Below are 18,332 nucleotides of genomic sequence, written 5' to 3'. Positions count from 1 at the left end.
GTGTAGAGTGTCGAAATTTGCTGATGACACCAAGATTGGGGGAACGGCAAATTGTGCGGAGGGTGTGGAGAGTCTACAGAAGGATCTAGATAGGCTGGGCGAATGGGCCAGGAAATGGCAAATGGAATTTAATGTTTGTAAGTGTGAGGTGGTCCACTTTGGCAGGAAGAATGGTAGGAAGGACTATTACTTACGGGGCGAAAAACTGCAGCAGGCGACGGTGCAGAGGGACCTCGGGGTCCTTGTGCATGAGTCGCAAAAACCCAGCTTGCAGGTGCAGCAGGTGGTCAGGAAGGAGAATGGGATGCTGGCCTTCATAGCGAGGGGGATTGAATATAAAAGTAGGGAGGTCTTGCTGCAGCTGTATAGGGCATTGGTGAGGCCGCAGCTGGAGTACTGTGTGCAGTTTTGGGCGCCGCACCTGCGCAAAGATATTTTGGCCTTGGAGGGAGTGCAGAGGAGGTTTACTAGGCTGATACCGGAGTTGAGGGGGTTGAGCTATGAGGAGAGGCTGAATAAACTGGGCTTGTACTCGTTAGAGTTTAGAAGAATGAGGGGAGATCTCATTGAGACGTATAAGATGATGAATGGGATGGATAGGATAGAGGTGGAGAGACTCTTCCCGCTCAAAAAAGACAGTAGGACTAGGAGGCACAGCCTCAAGATAAAAGGGGGGCGGTTTAGAACGGAGTTGAGGAGGAACTTCTTCACTCAAAGGGTGGTGAATCTCTGGAATTCTCTGCCCGTTGAAGTGGTGGAGGCTACCTTGCTCAATATTTTTAAGACGCGGGTTGATGGGTTTTTGATAGGAGAGGGGATTAAGGGTTATGGGGAGAGGGCGGGAAAGTGGAACTGAGCAGCGACAGATCAGCCATGATCTTATTGAATGGCGGGGCAGGCTCGAAGGGCTGGATGGCCTACTCCTGCTCCTATTTCTTATGTTCTTAAGTTAACTCAGGGAGATTGGGAAATTAGATTAAAAACTATGGGGCAGGATTCTCCAACCGTGCGTACTCCAAGACCAGAATTCATCGAACCTTTGAATGGTCTGCTGAACGTTCGGAGAATTTCAGCCATGGTGATAGATAAGCAATACTAATCTTTTCCAAAAAAGAAATCAAAATCTCAAAGATACATTCCTTTGAGAAATAAGCACCAAAAACCTACAACCTCGCCCCCGGCTGGGATTCTCCAGTGCCGTTGCAGTGAAGACAGTTCCGGCTGAGTGTAAAATTCTCTATTCTTGCTGGCAGTAGGGCAGCCACAGATTAGAGAATCTCGCTCAAGTACACCACTGGAAAAATAGTACATGAGAAGGAGTCTGGGGAAGGGTGTGTAGATAGTTTAGGTCATATTGAGATCAAAGAGAAGGTATTGGGGTTCTTGAGAAACGTTAAGGTAGACAAGTCCCCCGGGCCTGATGGGATGTACCCCAGGATACTGAGAGAGGCAAAAGAGGAAATTGCTGGCGTCTTGAGAGAAATCTTTGTATCCTCACTGTCTACAGGGGTTCACAGCAAGAAGTCTCACGACACCTGGTTAAAGTCCAACAGGTTTATTTGGTAGCAAAAGCCACTAGCTTTCAGAGCATTAGCTGCCCCTTTCTCAAGTGACTCACCTGACGAAGAGGCAGCCAGCGCTCTTGGTACTAGTGGCTTTTGCTGTCAAATAAATCTTTTGGCCTTTAACCTGGTGTTGAGAGACTTCTTACTGTGTTCACCCCAGTCCAAAGCCGGCATCTCCACGTCATGACTACAGGGGAGATTCCAGAGGATTGGAGAATAGCCAGTGTCGTTCCTTTGTTTAAGAAAGGTAGCAAGAATAATCCAGGTAATTACAGGTCAGTAAGCCTTACATCAGTGGTAGGGAAATTATTGGAGAGGATTCTTTGAGACTCAGTTTTACTCCCACTTCGAAACGAGTGGGCATATTAACAGCAGGCAACATGATTTTTTGAAGGGGAGGTCATGCCTCACTAACTTGATCGAGTTTGAGAAGTGACAAAGATGATTGATGAGGGTAGGGCAGCGGATGTTGTCCACTTGGACTTCAGAAAGGCCTTTGGCAAAATCCCTCATGGCAGACTGGTACAGGCAGTGAAGTCACATGAGATCTGAGGTGAGCTGGCGAGATGGATACAGAATTGGCTCAGTCATAGAAGATAAAGGGTAGCAGTGCAAGGGTATGTTTCTGAATGGAAGGCTATGAGAAGTGGCATTCCTCAGAAATCAGTGCTGGGACCTTTGCTGCTATTAATACATATAAATGATTTGGAAGGAAACACAGCTGGTTTGATTGGTAAGTTTGCAGTTGACAAAGGTTGGTGGAATTGCTGATGCCGATGAAGACCATCGAGGATACAGCAGGACGTAGGTCGATTGGAGACTTGGGCAGAGAGATGGCAGATGGAGTTTAATCTGGACCAATGTGAGGTAATGCATTTTGGAAGGTCTAATAGTGATGGGATATATAATAAATGGCAAAACCCTTAAAAGTATAGATAAGCAGACAGATCTGGGTGTACAGGTATACAGTTCATTGAAAGTGGCAAGATATGTGGAGAAAGTAGTCAAGAAGGGATATGGCATTCTTGCCTTCATCTACCAGGGCATGGAGTTTAAAAACTGGCAAGTCATGTTGCAGCTTTAGAGAGCCTTAGTTAGGCCACACTTGGAATATAGTGTTCAATTCTGGTCGCCACACTACCAGAAGGATGTGGAGGCTTTGGAAAGAGTACAGAAAAGATTTACCAGGATGCTACCTGGTATGGAGTGTATTAGCTATGAGGAGAGGTTGGAGAAACTTGGTTTGTTCTTACTGGAATGACAGAGGTTGAAGGACGACTTGATAGAAGTCTACAAGATTGAGGAGCATGGACAGAGTGGATAGTCAGAAGCATTTTCCCAAGGTGGAAGAGTCAATTACTAGGGGCATAGGTTTGAGATGTGAGGGACAAGGTTTAAAGGAGATGTATGAGGCAAGCTTTTTTTTTTACACAGAGGGTGGTGGGTTCCTGGGACTCCCTGCCAGGGGAGGTAGTGGAAGCAGATATGATAGTGACTTCTAAGGGGCATCTTGACAAAGACACGAATAGGATGGGAATAGAGGGATACGGTGCCGGGAAGGGCAAGGGGCTTCAGTTCAGTCAGACAACATGGTCGGTGCAGGCTTGCAGGGCTGTAATTTTCTTTCTACTTTGTTCTACAGCCTTGGACAAATAGAAATGTCAGCAATAGTATTGTGTATATATATTTTAAATGACTATAAAGGTTGTCAAAGATGCACAAGCCCTGAAGGTAGACATTATTTGCTAATTTTTAAAAACCAAATAAATTGAGAAAGGAGAAAATAGAATAATTGATCAGCAAGAAATATAAAAAGATTGCATGAATTTTTACAAATATACAAAAGGAAAAGATTATTGAAATTAGTTGTGGCATGTTCTGTTTTCATTAGCAAAAATCCAGTTCCCTTAGAAACAGAGACAGGAGAAATTATAATGGAGTTTGATGAAATGACAGAAATACTAAATTAACTATTGTACCTGCTTCCACCATCTCTGCCAACAGTGCATTCCAGGCACCCACCAACCTGTGTAAAAAACTTGCATCATACACCTCTTTTAAACCTTGCCCCTTGCACCTTAAACTTATGCCCCCTAGTAACTGACCCTGTCACTCTGGGAAAAAACTTCTGACTATCCACTCTATCCATGCCCCTCAATATTGCAGACTTCTATCAGATCAACCCTCAACCTCCATCGTTCCAGTATCTCTTAATATTCCAGTCTCTTTTTCTATTCCCACTCCTAGTGGCGCACTAAGGCAATCTTTCATCTACTTCAACCGCTAGTAATTCCCAAAAAAGGTCACTAGTCAGTCATCAGGAGCTTATAGCTCAAGGGGCACCACTTCATATCAAACATGCTGACCAGGAGTCTTTCCTACTCTTACTGCCTCGTTATCCCCTACCCCTAAAAAGGTCACCCTGCAGCAATAAATACACACCGGTTGGCCTTAACAAGCTAAGTGGGCCTCCACCCCACAGCCAAAAGAAGCCCCACCCCAGAGCTGCCAGCCAAGCTAATAGCTGGCAGCTCTTGCATTCTCAGCAGTACCAGAGCTCAGTCATGGAGGGCAGTCCCACAGAGATTGATGACAGACACCAGGTGAGGTAAGACAAGGCTTTCTTGGATGGGAGGGATCAGGCACCCCAGGAGAGGGAGGCAAGGTGAGCTCAAGGCCAGACAGGGTGGCACAAAGGAGAAGCACAATGTTGGGAGGTGCCCCCAATGTGCACAAGGCATCCCCACAAAAGGATACAAACTCCCAACTTTGCTGAAAAGAAGCTTCTCAATCTTGGCTGCCATCCATTGCCCAGTGAAAGCAGACTGAGATTCTTAGAAGTGGCCATTAACTGGGCATTTGAAGACTTCATTAGGCCTAAGGGCTGGCAGGCTAGTGAACAACTCCTGTGTTAGAGGAAAACAGTGGGGTAGCCACCAGTCAAGACAAAGCGGGTGTTAATGGTGCAATAAGAACTAAAGAAGGTGCTGATACTGATACAAAGGTAAGACAGCAAAATGTGTTAATAGGAGAACAAAGGTCAGTGCTCAGTGAAAACAAAACTAAATAAGTGATAGATGGCTGTGTGGGGGTTTGCACGAGGATAAACTTAAAGAAGCAATAAATAAAAAGAGATGGGGAGGTTCAAGACAGAGGAGGAAGTTCGCAGTCTAAAGTTGTTGAAGAAAGATCTTGTCAAGATCACTCGTTGCCTGCAGGATGCACACACACCTTTGATTTTAATCCTATCAAAGACATGGGAGTAAGCATTGTCTGAAGCACCATTTAAAAGATTAAAAAGGACATCAGCTGAGGCTTATGATTTTAACAGTAGTGCGTTTATTGTTAAAAGTGCCAACAATATTGCCGCCATTTAAAAACAAGGTTCGCTAACAGAATTTACTAACATTTGATCTCACAGTGTGGGAATGACACTGGAGTTTTAAATCAACTTTTAAAAAATTCCACAGGACAACAATTCTGAACCCGCACTGATATAATCCAGAAAACACTCTTCCAGTAAGAAATGTACAGTGGAGAACCATACCTTACATCATAAAGTAATCCAATAGACAACATGCATAATAACTTAACGATAATAACAGAATATCAGTTTGTTAAAAGGGGGAATGATTCTACACAAAAAGGCAGCTTGGATCGAGTTGCTATTTTTTGCGCCACTTCAGTGCTTTATCCATGATCAGTTCTCTCACTGATAGAGCTTAAATGAGCAGAAATCCCAAAATAACATTATAAAACATCAGCAATCTTGGGCTGCTGTTCAATAGCAGGGAAAGGTGCAAAGTAGAGGGAGTGCAGAGCATCATTTTTTTCCTCCTTCCGTTATGTGCATTTTATAATGTTTTGAATTCTGATACCTTTACACCCTCCACAACAAATGCAAGTTGGTTACGTATTCCATTTGCCTACTAGGGCACAGAGAGCATCAATCATCCTTACAGCACAAAAAGCGTGACAAAACTGCTGGTCAATACAAAATGGATTTTTAAAATACTTGTATGTATACTATGTACTCCTTTTCAGTCAATAAAGTATATGCGCAACAGAGTTTCCTCTCAATTAACAGGGCTACATCTGGTGCCACTTATGCAAACTTACTCCTGTTTCATATTAGCAGCTACAGTAAATGCCTCCAATGGACATCAACTGAAGATTCTGGATCATCACACTTAAAGTTGAAACAACAGATTCTATTTAATCCATTTAAAAGAAAATGCAGAAAGAGTCCTGTTTACATCCTCCAAGAATTTGGAGCAACAATACAGCCATAATTTCATCTGGGATGTGGAAATGAAATGGATTTAAAATACTTTACCACCAGTTATAATAAATTGCTAATGTAACACAAAGGCAGAGACTAAATATGGTTTATGAATATTCCCGTGTTCAACAGAACAAATGTTTAGATTTATTGTTTACAAATTGCAATTCTGCCAGGCGACAATCAAGGGTATTCATCTTATTCAGCAAACTAAAAAAAAGGCCCATGTAGGCTGTTATGGTGACAAGTGAAAAGACCACTTGTTCATTTAGGAAAGGGGATTTAAAAAAATACATTTATCATATTTAGCACAAACTGAATGTATCGATAGATATAAATTTGTAGTACTTTCAAAGGATTTATTTCTACTGACAACTTCTATCCAAATGATCAGGCAGCTCATTGTCTAATTGACAGTCAACTAAGGCTAGACTATGCATCATTGGTTGGTCTAGAAGCCTGAATGGGTTTTATATCAAAGCCATTTATTTGCTTGCTTTGGACTGGACCTCTTAAGAGGCAACACTACAACAGCAGACATAGTTAATCCTCTGCTTCAGTCGTGCTGCAACACTGCCACTCAAATCAAAGTTCTATTCTTGAGCCAGACTTCGTGCATTGCATCCTGAGACCAGAAGGTGCCAAGGGAAGTTTCACCCAGTGGTCCGTTCCTCTCTTGTAGGCAAGGTGTCTGTTCTCTCTGGCTCTTGGGTCATCAGAACCCAAACAAGTCATCTCCATCTGTGACCCCGGAATCACTCTTTTCCCAGTCTGAAGGAGATAAGCATTCTTCCGCCTGCATGTCCTGAGGGCTCACCCCAATGTCCAGAAGCTGAGGGTTTGTTCGAGACTGAGCCAGCCTGAACAGGGGAGAGAGAGAGAGAGAAAGACAAAACTGAACTTCACATTGCGGCTTTCTTTATCAAATTGCGAATGCTGTTTGTGCACCAAGTGTCACCAGATCATTAGAAAAATATTCAGAATATCCAATTTAGCAGAGGGATGAGTCAGAAAATAAAAATGTCTCTTCTGAGCCAGAATGGTATCCTTACAATGATGTCAAAGCCAAAGTTACTCTGAATAAATTTGATGATCTCTGTCTCAGATGCCAAAGAAAATTAATTTGAAAACACTTTCATTGTGGTTTAAAAGTATATTTGCACAATGACTTCATTCAATGAACCGAGCCACATTAATTTAATGTGAATTATTGGCAGTGATATTTCCTCAGTTCAATATTTGATTTATTGTCACATGTATTAGTATATAGTGAAAAGTACTGCTTCTTTTGTACTGTAGAGATAGAGTATTCCATACATAGAGAAGAAAACGAGAGGGTGCAGAATGTAGTGCTACAATCATGACTGGAGTGTAGAGAAAGATCAACTTAATGCAAGGTAGGTTCATTCAAAAGTCTGATGGCAGCAGGGAAGCAGCTGTTCTTGAGTCAGTTGGTACGTGACCTCAGACTTATGTACCTTTTTCCTGACAGAAAATGGTGGAAGAGAGAATGGCGAACACCTACATGCACACTTCACATTTTATACTTGCCATATAAATGTCGACCTCAGCTTCTGAAAGGATTTTTGGAGACTTCAAAAAGATCCACTTTATAAGCAGAGATCTTTGGTGCTCTATGATGAAAGCTGGTTTTACATTGATGGAGAGAACTCTACATTGCTTTCTCAATTAATTACTCAAATAGAGCCACTGACTGAGGTCAGTAAGTTATTTGGGACTGATTGTCAGTGCAGTGGCAGGGGCAAAGATCAGAGGTTCAAACAGGGAGGTGGGGAAAGATGGGCACAGACTTGAGGGACAAGAACATGTTCAAGGACTTTGGAAGGAAGAGACTGAAGATGGGACAGCTATTTGCAAGAACAAGATTTCTTTTGAGGAACAGGTAGCGTTCCAGCATCCCCAGTATTTTGAAAAGGAAGTGGGCAGAATAAAGGGGATGATTGACAACATCAGCTAGTGTGGAGATCGAGGAAGAGATTGTGAAAGGGTTGAAAAAATGTAAAAGGATGGTGAATGGCTAAGTTGCAAGGGAGAGGAATTAAGAAGAAAGTGGTTAACTACTACTATATTCAAAATACTTTGCAGCACTGGATGCCATGTAAAATGAACAAGCAACATTTAGAAATCCTCTCAGCAATGTCATAAGAGTCAGAGAGAGAGATACGGCCTGGAAACAGGCCCTTCGGCCTAACTCGTCCATGTCGACCACGTTTCCTAACTGAACTAGCCCCCTATTCCTCTGAATCTTTCCCATCCATGTACCTGTCCAAACATCTTTTAAAATGTTGTAATTATACCCACCTCTACCACTTCCTCATTCCACACACACACCACCCTCTGAGGAAAAAGTTGCCCATCAGTTCCTTTTTAAATCTTTCCCCTCTTACCTTAAAGCTAAGCCAGCAGGTGTCACTTACCAGATAAAAGGAAGAAAAATATTAAAAAGTTACATTTGCTACTTCAGTTACTGGTAGCAAGAGGGAACGTGTGTCCTGGTTCTCTGTATTTACATTTCTAAAAACAACTCCTTATTGTCCCAGCTGAATTATAAGTCTACGCCGTCACTGTCATCTAGACAAAAAGGAGTTACTCCATGCAACATAAATACACAGCCATTGCTCTCCTGTAACCCATGTAAAAAGCAGCCGATGTGTTCCTTAAACCGAGTAGCTCAGGGGAACACAATTTACTCCCGTTGCTTTCTTCATCCTAACAACCCTCAGTGGGGTGGCTACCATCTTCTCAAAAAGCTTCGACCAAAGTAGGCTTGGCTGCTGTCAAAAGTACTTATTGCAATACACCAAGGCAAAATTATAAGAGACCACTGGGAGAGCAAAACCCACTTAACAGGAAGGTGCATTTGAATCTTCCCTATTCAGTATTCGTGATTCATGTTGCATCTGAGCATTGAACTTTTCTGTTGAAGTCACTGATCTAGAATTAAAATCACTCTCTCCAGATTAAACTAATCTTTAATGAATTAATTTTCAATGTTTTTCGTTCAATACGTTCCTATGAATATATATTTTTTAAAATTAGCCCAAAAGATGCATTGAACAACAGGAGAACTTAGTCAGATTGGCAACAGGCAATTAAACTCAGTGGGGTGACAGCAGACACAGCGGGGTGACAGCATAGGCAGTGTGAAGCACAAGAACACAAATGCAGAGAACCAGAATACTTTACAGATTTATTATTTGCTGTACACAATGCAGAGACAATCATCCGCAGAGGTGGTGAGCTGAAAGTTTGGCGTCAGGCATGCATTCACGATAGATTACCTGTAACTGGGTTAAAGCTCTCCAATTTGCAGCTTGTAAAAGTCAGAATGAGAGAATGGATTGAAAGGCGACAGTGAAAAAAAAGGTGCTCAAAATAAAATGATTTCGCACAGTGACTAGGCACTTGAAAAATATATATTTTTACCTTGCAAAGGCTTCATCCAGGTCATCATTTATTTCCTGGAAATAAATTGAAATTGCACTTTTACACCAGGGGATTTAACCACTTTGCCTGCATTTACCAAACACACCCAAACAAGGGAGGTAAGCACCACTGTCCAATCCAAACACCTACCAAATGACTAGAAGGCTGGGTTTAGTTAATTGCTTAATAAAAACATCCGCCTGCATGGTCCAGCCAATCACTTGGCAGGTCAACAGTAGAGCTTTGCAAAAAGTCCAGTATCCCTCCTGCTTATAGTGGTCCAGGAGAAAAGGGGAGGGGGGGACAAATTATCATCGTTTTAAATGCTATCACTCTTCAGAAAATATGTCCGAAATGTCAGTTTTGATGCCTGAATCAGAAAAGCATCCCAACTTCCACTTCAAAGACTTGAGCACATCATCCATGCCAACAGCTCGGTGCAGTACAGATGAAGTGCTGCACTGCCAATGCTGCCAACATTTCAATACAACATTGGGCTTCATCTCTCAGAAAATCACACTGTGCTTTTCAAAATGGAAAGCACAGCACTTCTAATTTTCTATACAAAAGCTCTCCCCTACACTCCCCTCCTCTGCAGCCCCCAAACCAACACCACTAACAAAAAGGCAGTATTTAAAAGGATTATTATTTTATTCATTTATGGGATGTGGGTCGATGGCTAGACCAGCATTTATTGCCCATCACCAGTTGCCCTTGAGAAGGTGGTGGTGAGCTGCTGTGTTGAAACGCTGCAGTCCTCAAGTGTAGGCACACCTATGTTGCTGTTAGGGAGGGACTTCCTGGAACAGTGATATATTCCCAATTCAGAATAGTGAGTGACTTGCAAGGGGAGCCTCCAGGTGGTGGTGTTCCCAGGAATCTGCTGCTCTTGTGCTTCTAGATGGAAGTGATCAAGGGTGTGGAAAGTGCTGCCCAAGTAAACTCAGTGAAATCCTACAGTGCACCTTGTAGATGGTACACACTGATGCCACTATTCGATTATGGAATTGAATGTTTGTGGGAGGGTAGCAATCAAGCAGGCTGCTTTGTCCGGGATAGTGTCAAGCTTCTTGAGTGTTGTTGGAGCTGCACCCATCCAGGCAAGTGGAGAATATTTTTTCTCCTGACTTGGGCCTTGTAGATATTGGACAAACTTTGGAGAGTCAGGAGGAGAGTTACTCGTTGCAGGATTCCTAGCATAAGAACATAAGAAATAGGAGCAGGAGTAGGCCATCTAGCCCCTCAAGCCTGCCCCGCCATTCAATAAGATCATGGCCGATCTGAAGTGGATCAGTTCCACTTTCCCGCTTTCTCCCCATATCCCTTAATTCCCTTGTCTATCAAAAACCTATCTACCCGCGTCTTAAATATATTTAGCGAGGTAGCCTCAACCACTTCAACGGGCAGACAATTCCAGAGATTCACCACCCTTTGAGTGAAGAAGTTCCTCCTCAACTCCGAACTGCCCCTCCCCTTACCTTGAGGCTGTGCCCTCTAGTCCTGCTATCCTTTCTAAGCAGGAAGAATCTCTCTACCTCTGCCCTATCCATCCCCTTCATTATCTTATACGTCTCTATAAGATCCCCCCTCATCCTTCTAAACTCCAACAAGTACAGGCCTAGTCTATTTAGTCTCTCTTCATAGTCCAACCCCCTCATCTCCGGTATCAGCCTACTGAACCTCCTCTGCCCTCCCTCCAAGGCCAATATATCCTTGAGCAGGTGCGGCGACCAAAACTGCACACACTACTCCAGCTGTGGCCTCACCAGTGCCCTGTACAGTTGCAGCAAGACCTCCCTACTTTTATATTCTATCCCCCTCGCTACAAAGGCCAACATTCCATTCGCCTTCTTGATCACCTGCTGCACCTGCAGACTGGGTTTTTGTGACTCCTGCACAAGGACCCCCAGGTACCTCTGCACCGTAGCCTGCTGCAGCTTTTCGCCTTTTAAATAATAATCCCTCCTACTATTATTTGACCTGATCCTGTAAATACAGTATTTATATAGCTGTTCCAGTTCAGTTTCTGGTCAATGGTAATCCCCAGGATGTTGATAGTGGAGAATTCAGTGAAAGTAATGCCATTGAATGTCAAGGGAGTGAGAGCTAGATTCTCTCTTGTTGGAGATGGTCATTGCCTGGCACAAATGTTACTTGCCACTTGTTAGCCCAAGCCTGGATATTGTCCAGGTCTTGCTGCATTTTGACATGGGCTGCTTCATTTGGTTTGAGTCATAAAGACACAAACTTTTTGCTGCAGAATAGACAGGTATATAGGACAACATTGCAGGGGGCTGGGTGGGTAATGAGGTGAAAAACTAAAATTAAAACCCTTCAAATTCAATTTAAATCTGGAAGAGTTAGTGACAGCACTTAAACTTGCTCAAACAGCTCTTGGCTGTTGGATTAATGGGTGGGGGGGGGTGGAGAGTGAGGAAAGAAGAAATATCATGGAGATAAGGGTCTCAGTTTGAGAACTGGTGATGGCTCCCATCACCTCCTCTGGGAAGACCCACTGGTTTTACGTGTCAATCAGGCAGCCAGAAGTCAAGGGTGGGCCTCCCACCAGAGCAGTGCTCCATAGGCAGCAAGACCTGCCCACAGAGCTTCCGGTGAATCAGAGTGACCCAGACCAGGAAGGTGATGGTGGGAGGGCTTGCGCAGGCAGTTGGGGAGCGGGGTATCGACAGCAAAAGGGAGGAAAGTGCCTCTCAGTAACACACCCCCCCCCCCCCCCACTTCCCAATGCTAAGTTCTCCAATCAGGCACTGAGAGTCCTTGAACAAGATCCCCACCCCTCATCCAGGGAGACCACAAACAACTCAGGAGGGTGGCATATCATTCACCCCAGGAGGCAGCAGGCCCACCCACCACAGGATAATACCAGTACTAATTACCCCTTAACAACTGACAGTGGGGAAGGAAGGTCTCCAAGGGCCATCCCAGCCTGAACTTAATCCAGGTTTAGGCAAGAAGGTGGCAAGGTTCCCACTTGGCACCATCCAAACTGGCCAGGGGACAGCATAAAATATTGCCCAGTTTCTCTCATCCAGCCTCATGCTCAAAGCTTGTGGGTACGTGACCCTCAAAAAGTGATTTGATTTAATTTAGATAACATCATATGAATACCAGGAGGATTTATTAGAAAGGACTGGTCAGGTTTAATTGAAATTGATTTTGACATGAGCCAAATGGTGTCTTTTAATAGTGGCTGAGCCTATTTCAAAGATAACAGCAATTAAATTCAGGCTGCACCATTGATACCACAACACTGGAGGGAGCACTTCCCACATAAGTGCCACAGCGAGGCAAATTAATTACTTGTCATTTAGAAAACTTCATGTATCAATTCAGTACTCCAACAATGGTGAAAGTAATTGGGGTATTTCTTCATTGTAAAATCTGGAACTCAGCATGAAAACGGTGTGGTAAATTTTGAAGAAATCAGTCACGTGGTCATGTTCAGTTGGAGAACAGAATTTCAAACTGAATATTCAACAAATCAGAAGGGCTAAAATTGACATCCCATTTACATGGTTAAAGTTGCAGTGGCCTAGAGAGAGTTTACAGTCATGGGAAACCCACACATTACCAGCAGCTGCAGTCCAGGTCACAAGTGAACGTGCAAAGTTTATTTATTAGTGTTACAAGTAGGCTTACAGTAACACTGCTATGAAGTTACTGTGAAAATCCCCTAGTCACCACACTCCGGCACCTGTTTGGCTACATGGAGGGAGAATTTAGCATGGCCGATGTACCTAACCAGCACATCTTTCGGACTGTGGGAGGAAACCAGAGCACCCGGAGGAAACTCACGCAAACACGGGGAGAACACGCAGAATCTGCACAGACAGTGACCCAAGCCAGGAATCAATCCTGGGTCCCTGGCGCTGCGAGGCAGCAGTGCTAACCACTGTGCCACCGCTGTTAAGTGCTGAATCAAATAAACCATGTGTACTTAAAAAAAGTTGCATCAACTTACCCCAAAAACAAATGGGTTCGTTAATATTAACACACATTGGTTGCACTCACCCATACAAGATTGTTGTTTACGAAACAGTTTGTACCCGCAGTGGAGGCATCATGTCTATAGTTTGTCGATAATGAAGAAATTTCCCCGTCAGTCAAATCCAACAAATTTGCTGTTGCTACTTCTGTGAGCAATTTAAAAACAAAAAAAAAAAATCACTGCACAATCCAACTTTCGTCTGGCTAAAGCAAAAATGGGGGCTGTGTATACAGAGACTCAATAGATGGTCACCCCTCAAAACAGTGATGAAAAAAGTGATGGAAGAGCACCACTTCACATTACAAATATTTCCAGAGAGCTGCTGGTGTAATTGTCATAGGAAAAGATGTTGATGTGGCCGCTTGGCAGCTTTAGATGAAATGTTTCTGTTCAAAGCCTTGTAATCCACTAGTACTTCTTATTTTGCAATATACATAGTGCCAGCGCAGACTGGATCTAACTCTGTAAAGGAATGGGTTTTGGAGTAGGTTAAACAATCAGCCTGAATGCTCAAGATAAAGCTATATTTATTGAAAGTATTTAATTATCTATAGCACACATTTGTGGTAATCTAGTTCTGCCCCAAATTAGATGCTACAAAAAAAAGATGAAAAAAAGAGCATAGTGGTTAGCACTGTTGCCTCAGCACATGGGACCCGGGTTCGATTCTAGCCTTGGGTGACTGGTCTGTGTGGGTTTCCTCTGGGTGTTCCAGCTTCTTCCCACAGACGTAAGAAGCGCAGGTTAGACGGATGAGTCATGATATCAATGCACGGGGTTACAGAGATAGCGCAAGACAGTGGGTTTGATGATCAGCCATAACGTAAGGCGGAGCAGGTTCAAAGGGCTGAATGACTTACTCCTGCTTCTATTTCCTATGTTTCTATGACCTCAATACTGTGCGCACTATCACTCAAAAGATTTGATTGAATTTAGTTCATGCGGAAAGGATTCTCATCTCCCTCAGGCTTCAAATCTTGTTGCTTCAACTTTATGTACTTTAAAAGGTTAGTAACGCTTTGCAGAATGGTTCGAGAAGGAGTATCCTCACCAACCTGTATTAAAATCAGTATAAGAACCGAGTACACCAGGAAACTGGTACTGTTTCTGCTCAACTCAGCGACAAACACAGGCCAACCAGACAAATCATAGAAATATAACTTCTTTAGCAAAGATCTCCATGGAGATTAAAGTTTACAAGAAAGAAAGAATATTTTCAAAGACAAAAAAAACTTTATTCTTTTGTTAGAGGAACAGAAAGTTTAGTAGATTTCCAAGACAAAAAAAATCCCTTTATTCTGTTATAGAACGTGGGTAAGCTCAGAAGCTCAGTCTGCTACAGAAAATACAAAAGATTTTAGATTTTATTTAAGAACAATAAACTTTTAAAAAAATATATAAGCCATCCAAACCCCAACACCACCCTGTGGCATCATTTAAGTATTAAACCAGGGCCACGAGGTGACAAAACCAGCAGCTGAGCTATTTCCAAGCTGGAGGAAATCCAAGAGTGGATATGAAAGGGTAAAAACTGCAAAACGTGAGAGTGCAGTTTTGTTAAGTGAGAGTGTGGTGTGGACAACACAGAATTAAGATGACAATGTTTAAGTTCCATCTTCAAGCCCCACTCGCAGCCAACTGGACTCGATGTCAGCAGTGAGGGCTTGTACGATTGGCCCCAAACTCTTAATGGACAGTCCACCATCCTTTCCCAATCCAATAGACAGGGCAAGAGCTGGTCTTACCTGTTTTGAAGGGGCTATTGTCAGGGATTTCTGATTGTGGTTTGCCAGTATCTCCACTGTTGGTTGATGCAACCATTGTCCTTTTCCCTTTCTCTGTAAAGGACAATTTAAAAAAAAAGTGTTAATCAGTGAATGACTTCCAAATTGATGAAATGTACTGACTTAGAAAGAACCATTGAATACTTCACTCCACAGTACCATTAAATATTTTACTTGAAGTAAACATTGTAACCAAAACAGAACCTTAGCAGGTCTGACAGCATCTGTGGAGAGAGAATAGGGCTAACTTTGAGTCTGGGTGACCCTTGAAGGGTCAGACCTGCTGAGATTTTCCAGCACTTTCTGCCTTTGTTTCAGATTCCAGCATCTGGAGTAATAATAAGATAAAAGCAAATTAAGAGTAGCCAGTTTAGAAAAAAAAAAGAATTTCTCCCGAAACACACGAAATACAAGCTGTGAAGTTTTAATGTGGGTTGAGAGAGACAAAACAGAATCCTGAACTCAAGTAACGCAGCCCACACAGACTGTCACTCTAATGGAAGGTGTGGCTAACCATCCAGTCCATGAAGAAGCAGTGTCAATCCCACTGATAGCCTCCATAAAGAACAACGGTTAAATCTACTGCTGAAAAAGGTAATTAAGCTAGATTTTACAATCTCTAATAAAAACAGGTCATGCTTTTACATTTTATACAAAGTTAAAAAACAAGGTAAATATTTTGATTTGTTTAAGGGTGTCAAATTGTTTACAATGCTCATATCATAATAGAATCATAGAACCCCTACAGTACAGAAGGACACTATTCAGTCCATTGAGTCTGCACTGACCAGAATCCCATCCAGATCCTATTCCCATAGCCCCACATATTTACCCTGCGAACCCCCCTAATTCTAGGGTCAATTTAAATGTGACCAATCCACCTAACCCGCACATCTTTAGACCGTGGGAGGAAACAGGGACACCCGGAGGAAACCCACGGACACAGGGAGGATGTGCAGACTTCACACGGACAGTGCCCAAGGCTAGAATTGTACTTGGGACCGTGGCGCTGTGAGGCAGCAGTGCTAGCCTCAGGAAACTGAGTAGTTTCCTCTCAGTGAAGAGGGAATACTATGAAAAAGCAACTCAAATATTTACCCCTTACCACAGGAACAGAGGTAAAATGAAGGTATCCAAAAGGGTATCCAATTCAAAAAGTCAAATGACTCCAGTTTAATTGTTATTGTTTTAGAAAAAGGGAATTTGCTAAATCGTAAATGTATTTTGCAGTTAAGACAACATGACATAGGAGCAGAAGTAGGCATTGAGCCCGTCAAGTCTGCTCTGCCATTCAATGAGATGATGACTGATATGATAATCCTCAACTCCCACCTTATCACCATAACCCTCGATTCCCTTACTGATTAAATACCTGTCTGTCTGCCTCAGCCCTGAGCAAACTTAACAATCCAGTCTCTACAGCTCTCTACATAAAAAAAATTCATAGTTCAGAGAAGAAATTCCTCCCCATCTCTGTCTTATTGCCATCTGGAAGAAGTCTTCCTGGCTTCTTCAGATTGAGGTCCAACAGGTTTAATTGGAATCATAAGCTTTTGGAGCGCTGCTCCTTCAACAGGTCAGTTGGTTTCCAGTGCTGGTATCTTCACATCATTATTGCCACCTATGTTAGCTGGTTTCCAAATTAGTACTTTGCATTCACAAAAGTCAGCACATACTCTGAATTCCAATAGGTTGTTTCTGGAAAATCCCAATCAATGAGTGTTCTTGCCCACCTCTCTCAACTTGCCAATATGATTCCAATAATCTGTCACCCTTCCAATTCTCACAATTATTCAGCACACACCAGGTAACGGCAGTACGGAAGCAAAACTTTATACCCTGTCTTCCCATTTGTACAGAACTGATTGAGTATAAGCATTAACTAGATCAAATACAACAGGACAAAACACTGGGGGAATACAACTTACTGTGAAGCATTTTAAGACCAAAGGGAATTGAAAGGAAAATAATGAAAAAAAAAGTTTTCAAACAAATTCTAATATTAAACAAACAGGTTCTCTCATTTGGTAGCATTGTAAATTGATTCAAAAGGTCTTTGATCTAAATTGAAGTTAAAATATTTGCTCACAAGTTAGGCACTTCTGCTGAAAATACATCACATTGGAGTTGCAGCCTTTCAGCTAAAATGATAAAATGCAGTGCCATCTACCTGTTTAGGTGGACAGAGCTACTAAAAGAGGCAGGAAATTCGCCTTCAACCATCATAACAAAAAGGATTTAACTGGCCATTCTTCTTCATTTAGCATTTGTGGAATCAGTCCCTGTGGCTAAGTGACTGTCAGGCCTGTCTCCATAAAAGTAGACTGACGAATTGCTCCTGCAGTTGTGTGGGGCTAAATTAGTTTCTTTTCCTTCTCCCCGAGCATACAGTTTTTGTGAAGATGAATCAATGTCTCAGAGTACAGCACTTGGTCCCTAAAAACAAGGGCAAAGTTCTACATTTGCACGTTAAAATCAACTGATTCCAGAATCAAATGTAGAAGACAACGATTAATAAGAAGCCACTGAGTGCAAAGGGATGGTTTCAAGCATGCTGATCAAAGTGGGTTTGTGGTATTAGATATGTTACCATCAAAAGGGAGAAAAATGCAAAAGCAAGTTGCAAGCACAGTTTAATCGTGATTTTGCTCTCTTGCTTGGCAGCAGGGGTATAGCTCTTTAACAAGTCGCTTCCTCACCCAGCCGCACCCACTCTTGTGGTCCCCAAGTACCATCTGAACGGATGAGCTGAAGATCACACCATTACCACTGCTGCTAGTTAAGTTGGCTGAAACAACTGTTGGAGTTACTTCTTCCTCTGCAGAAGTAACTCATCTCTACATGAGCAGCACAGTGGCACAATGGCTAGCACTGCTGCCTCAAAGCGCCAGGGACCTGCGTTCAATTCCAGCCTTGAGTCCGTGTGGAGCTTACACATTCTCCCCATACCTGTGGGGGTTTCCTCTGGGTGCTCCCGTTTCCGCCCACACTCCAAATATGTGCAGGTTTGGTGGATTAGTCATAAGATACGTGTGGGGTTGCAGGAATAAGGGAGAGGGCCTGGATAAGATACTATGTCTGAAGAGATGGTGCAGACTCAGAATCCCTCTAGTGCAGAAACGCAGAAGGTAGGAGCAGCAGGAGGCCATTCGGCCCTTCGAGCCTGCTCCGATATTTATCGCGATCATGGCTGATCATCCAACTCAATAGCCTAAGCCTGGCTTTTCCACATAACCTTTGATCGC

General features: G+C 42.9%; 1 protein-coding gene across 3 annotated transcripts in view; it reads right to left on the bottom strand.

The window, feature by feature from the left end:
- Positions 1–4,881: 4,881 nt before the first annotated feature.
- ldlrap1b (low density lipoprotein receptor adaptor protein 1b) overlaps positions 4,882–18,332 on the bottom strand; it is a 46,737-nt gene continuing 33,286 nt past the window's right edge. For 2 of the 3 annotated variants that reach the window (XM_080211395.1, XM_080211397.1), the window contains exons 6-9: positions 15,049–15,141; positions 13,327–13,448; positions 9,295–9,329; positions 4,882–6,707 (exon numbers count right to left, since the gene is read on the bottom strand). In XM_080211395.1, the coding sequence (XP_080067521.1) occupies positions 6,563–6,707; positions 9,295–9,329; positions 13,327–13,448; positions 15,049–15,141 (395 nt within the window). In that variant the 3' untranslated portion in view covers positions 4,882–6,562. The other variant, XM_080211396.1, reaches the window with a different exon arrangement.

This window comes from Carcharhinus amblyrhynchos, chromosome 24 (genome assembly GCF_965287045.1).
Source record: "Carcharhinus amblyrhynchos chromosome 24, sCarAmb.v2.hapA, whole genome shotgun sequence".
Taxonomy (NCBI): Eukaryota; Metazoa; Chordata; class Chondrichthyes; order Carcharhiniformes; family Carcharhinidae; genus Carcharhinus; species Carcharhinus amblyrhynchos.
The sequence above is the reverse complement of the archived record's forward strand: the minus strand, read 5'-3'. Positions and strand labels throughout refer to the sequence as shown.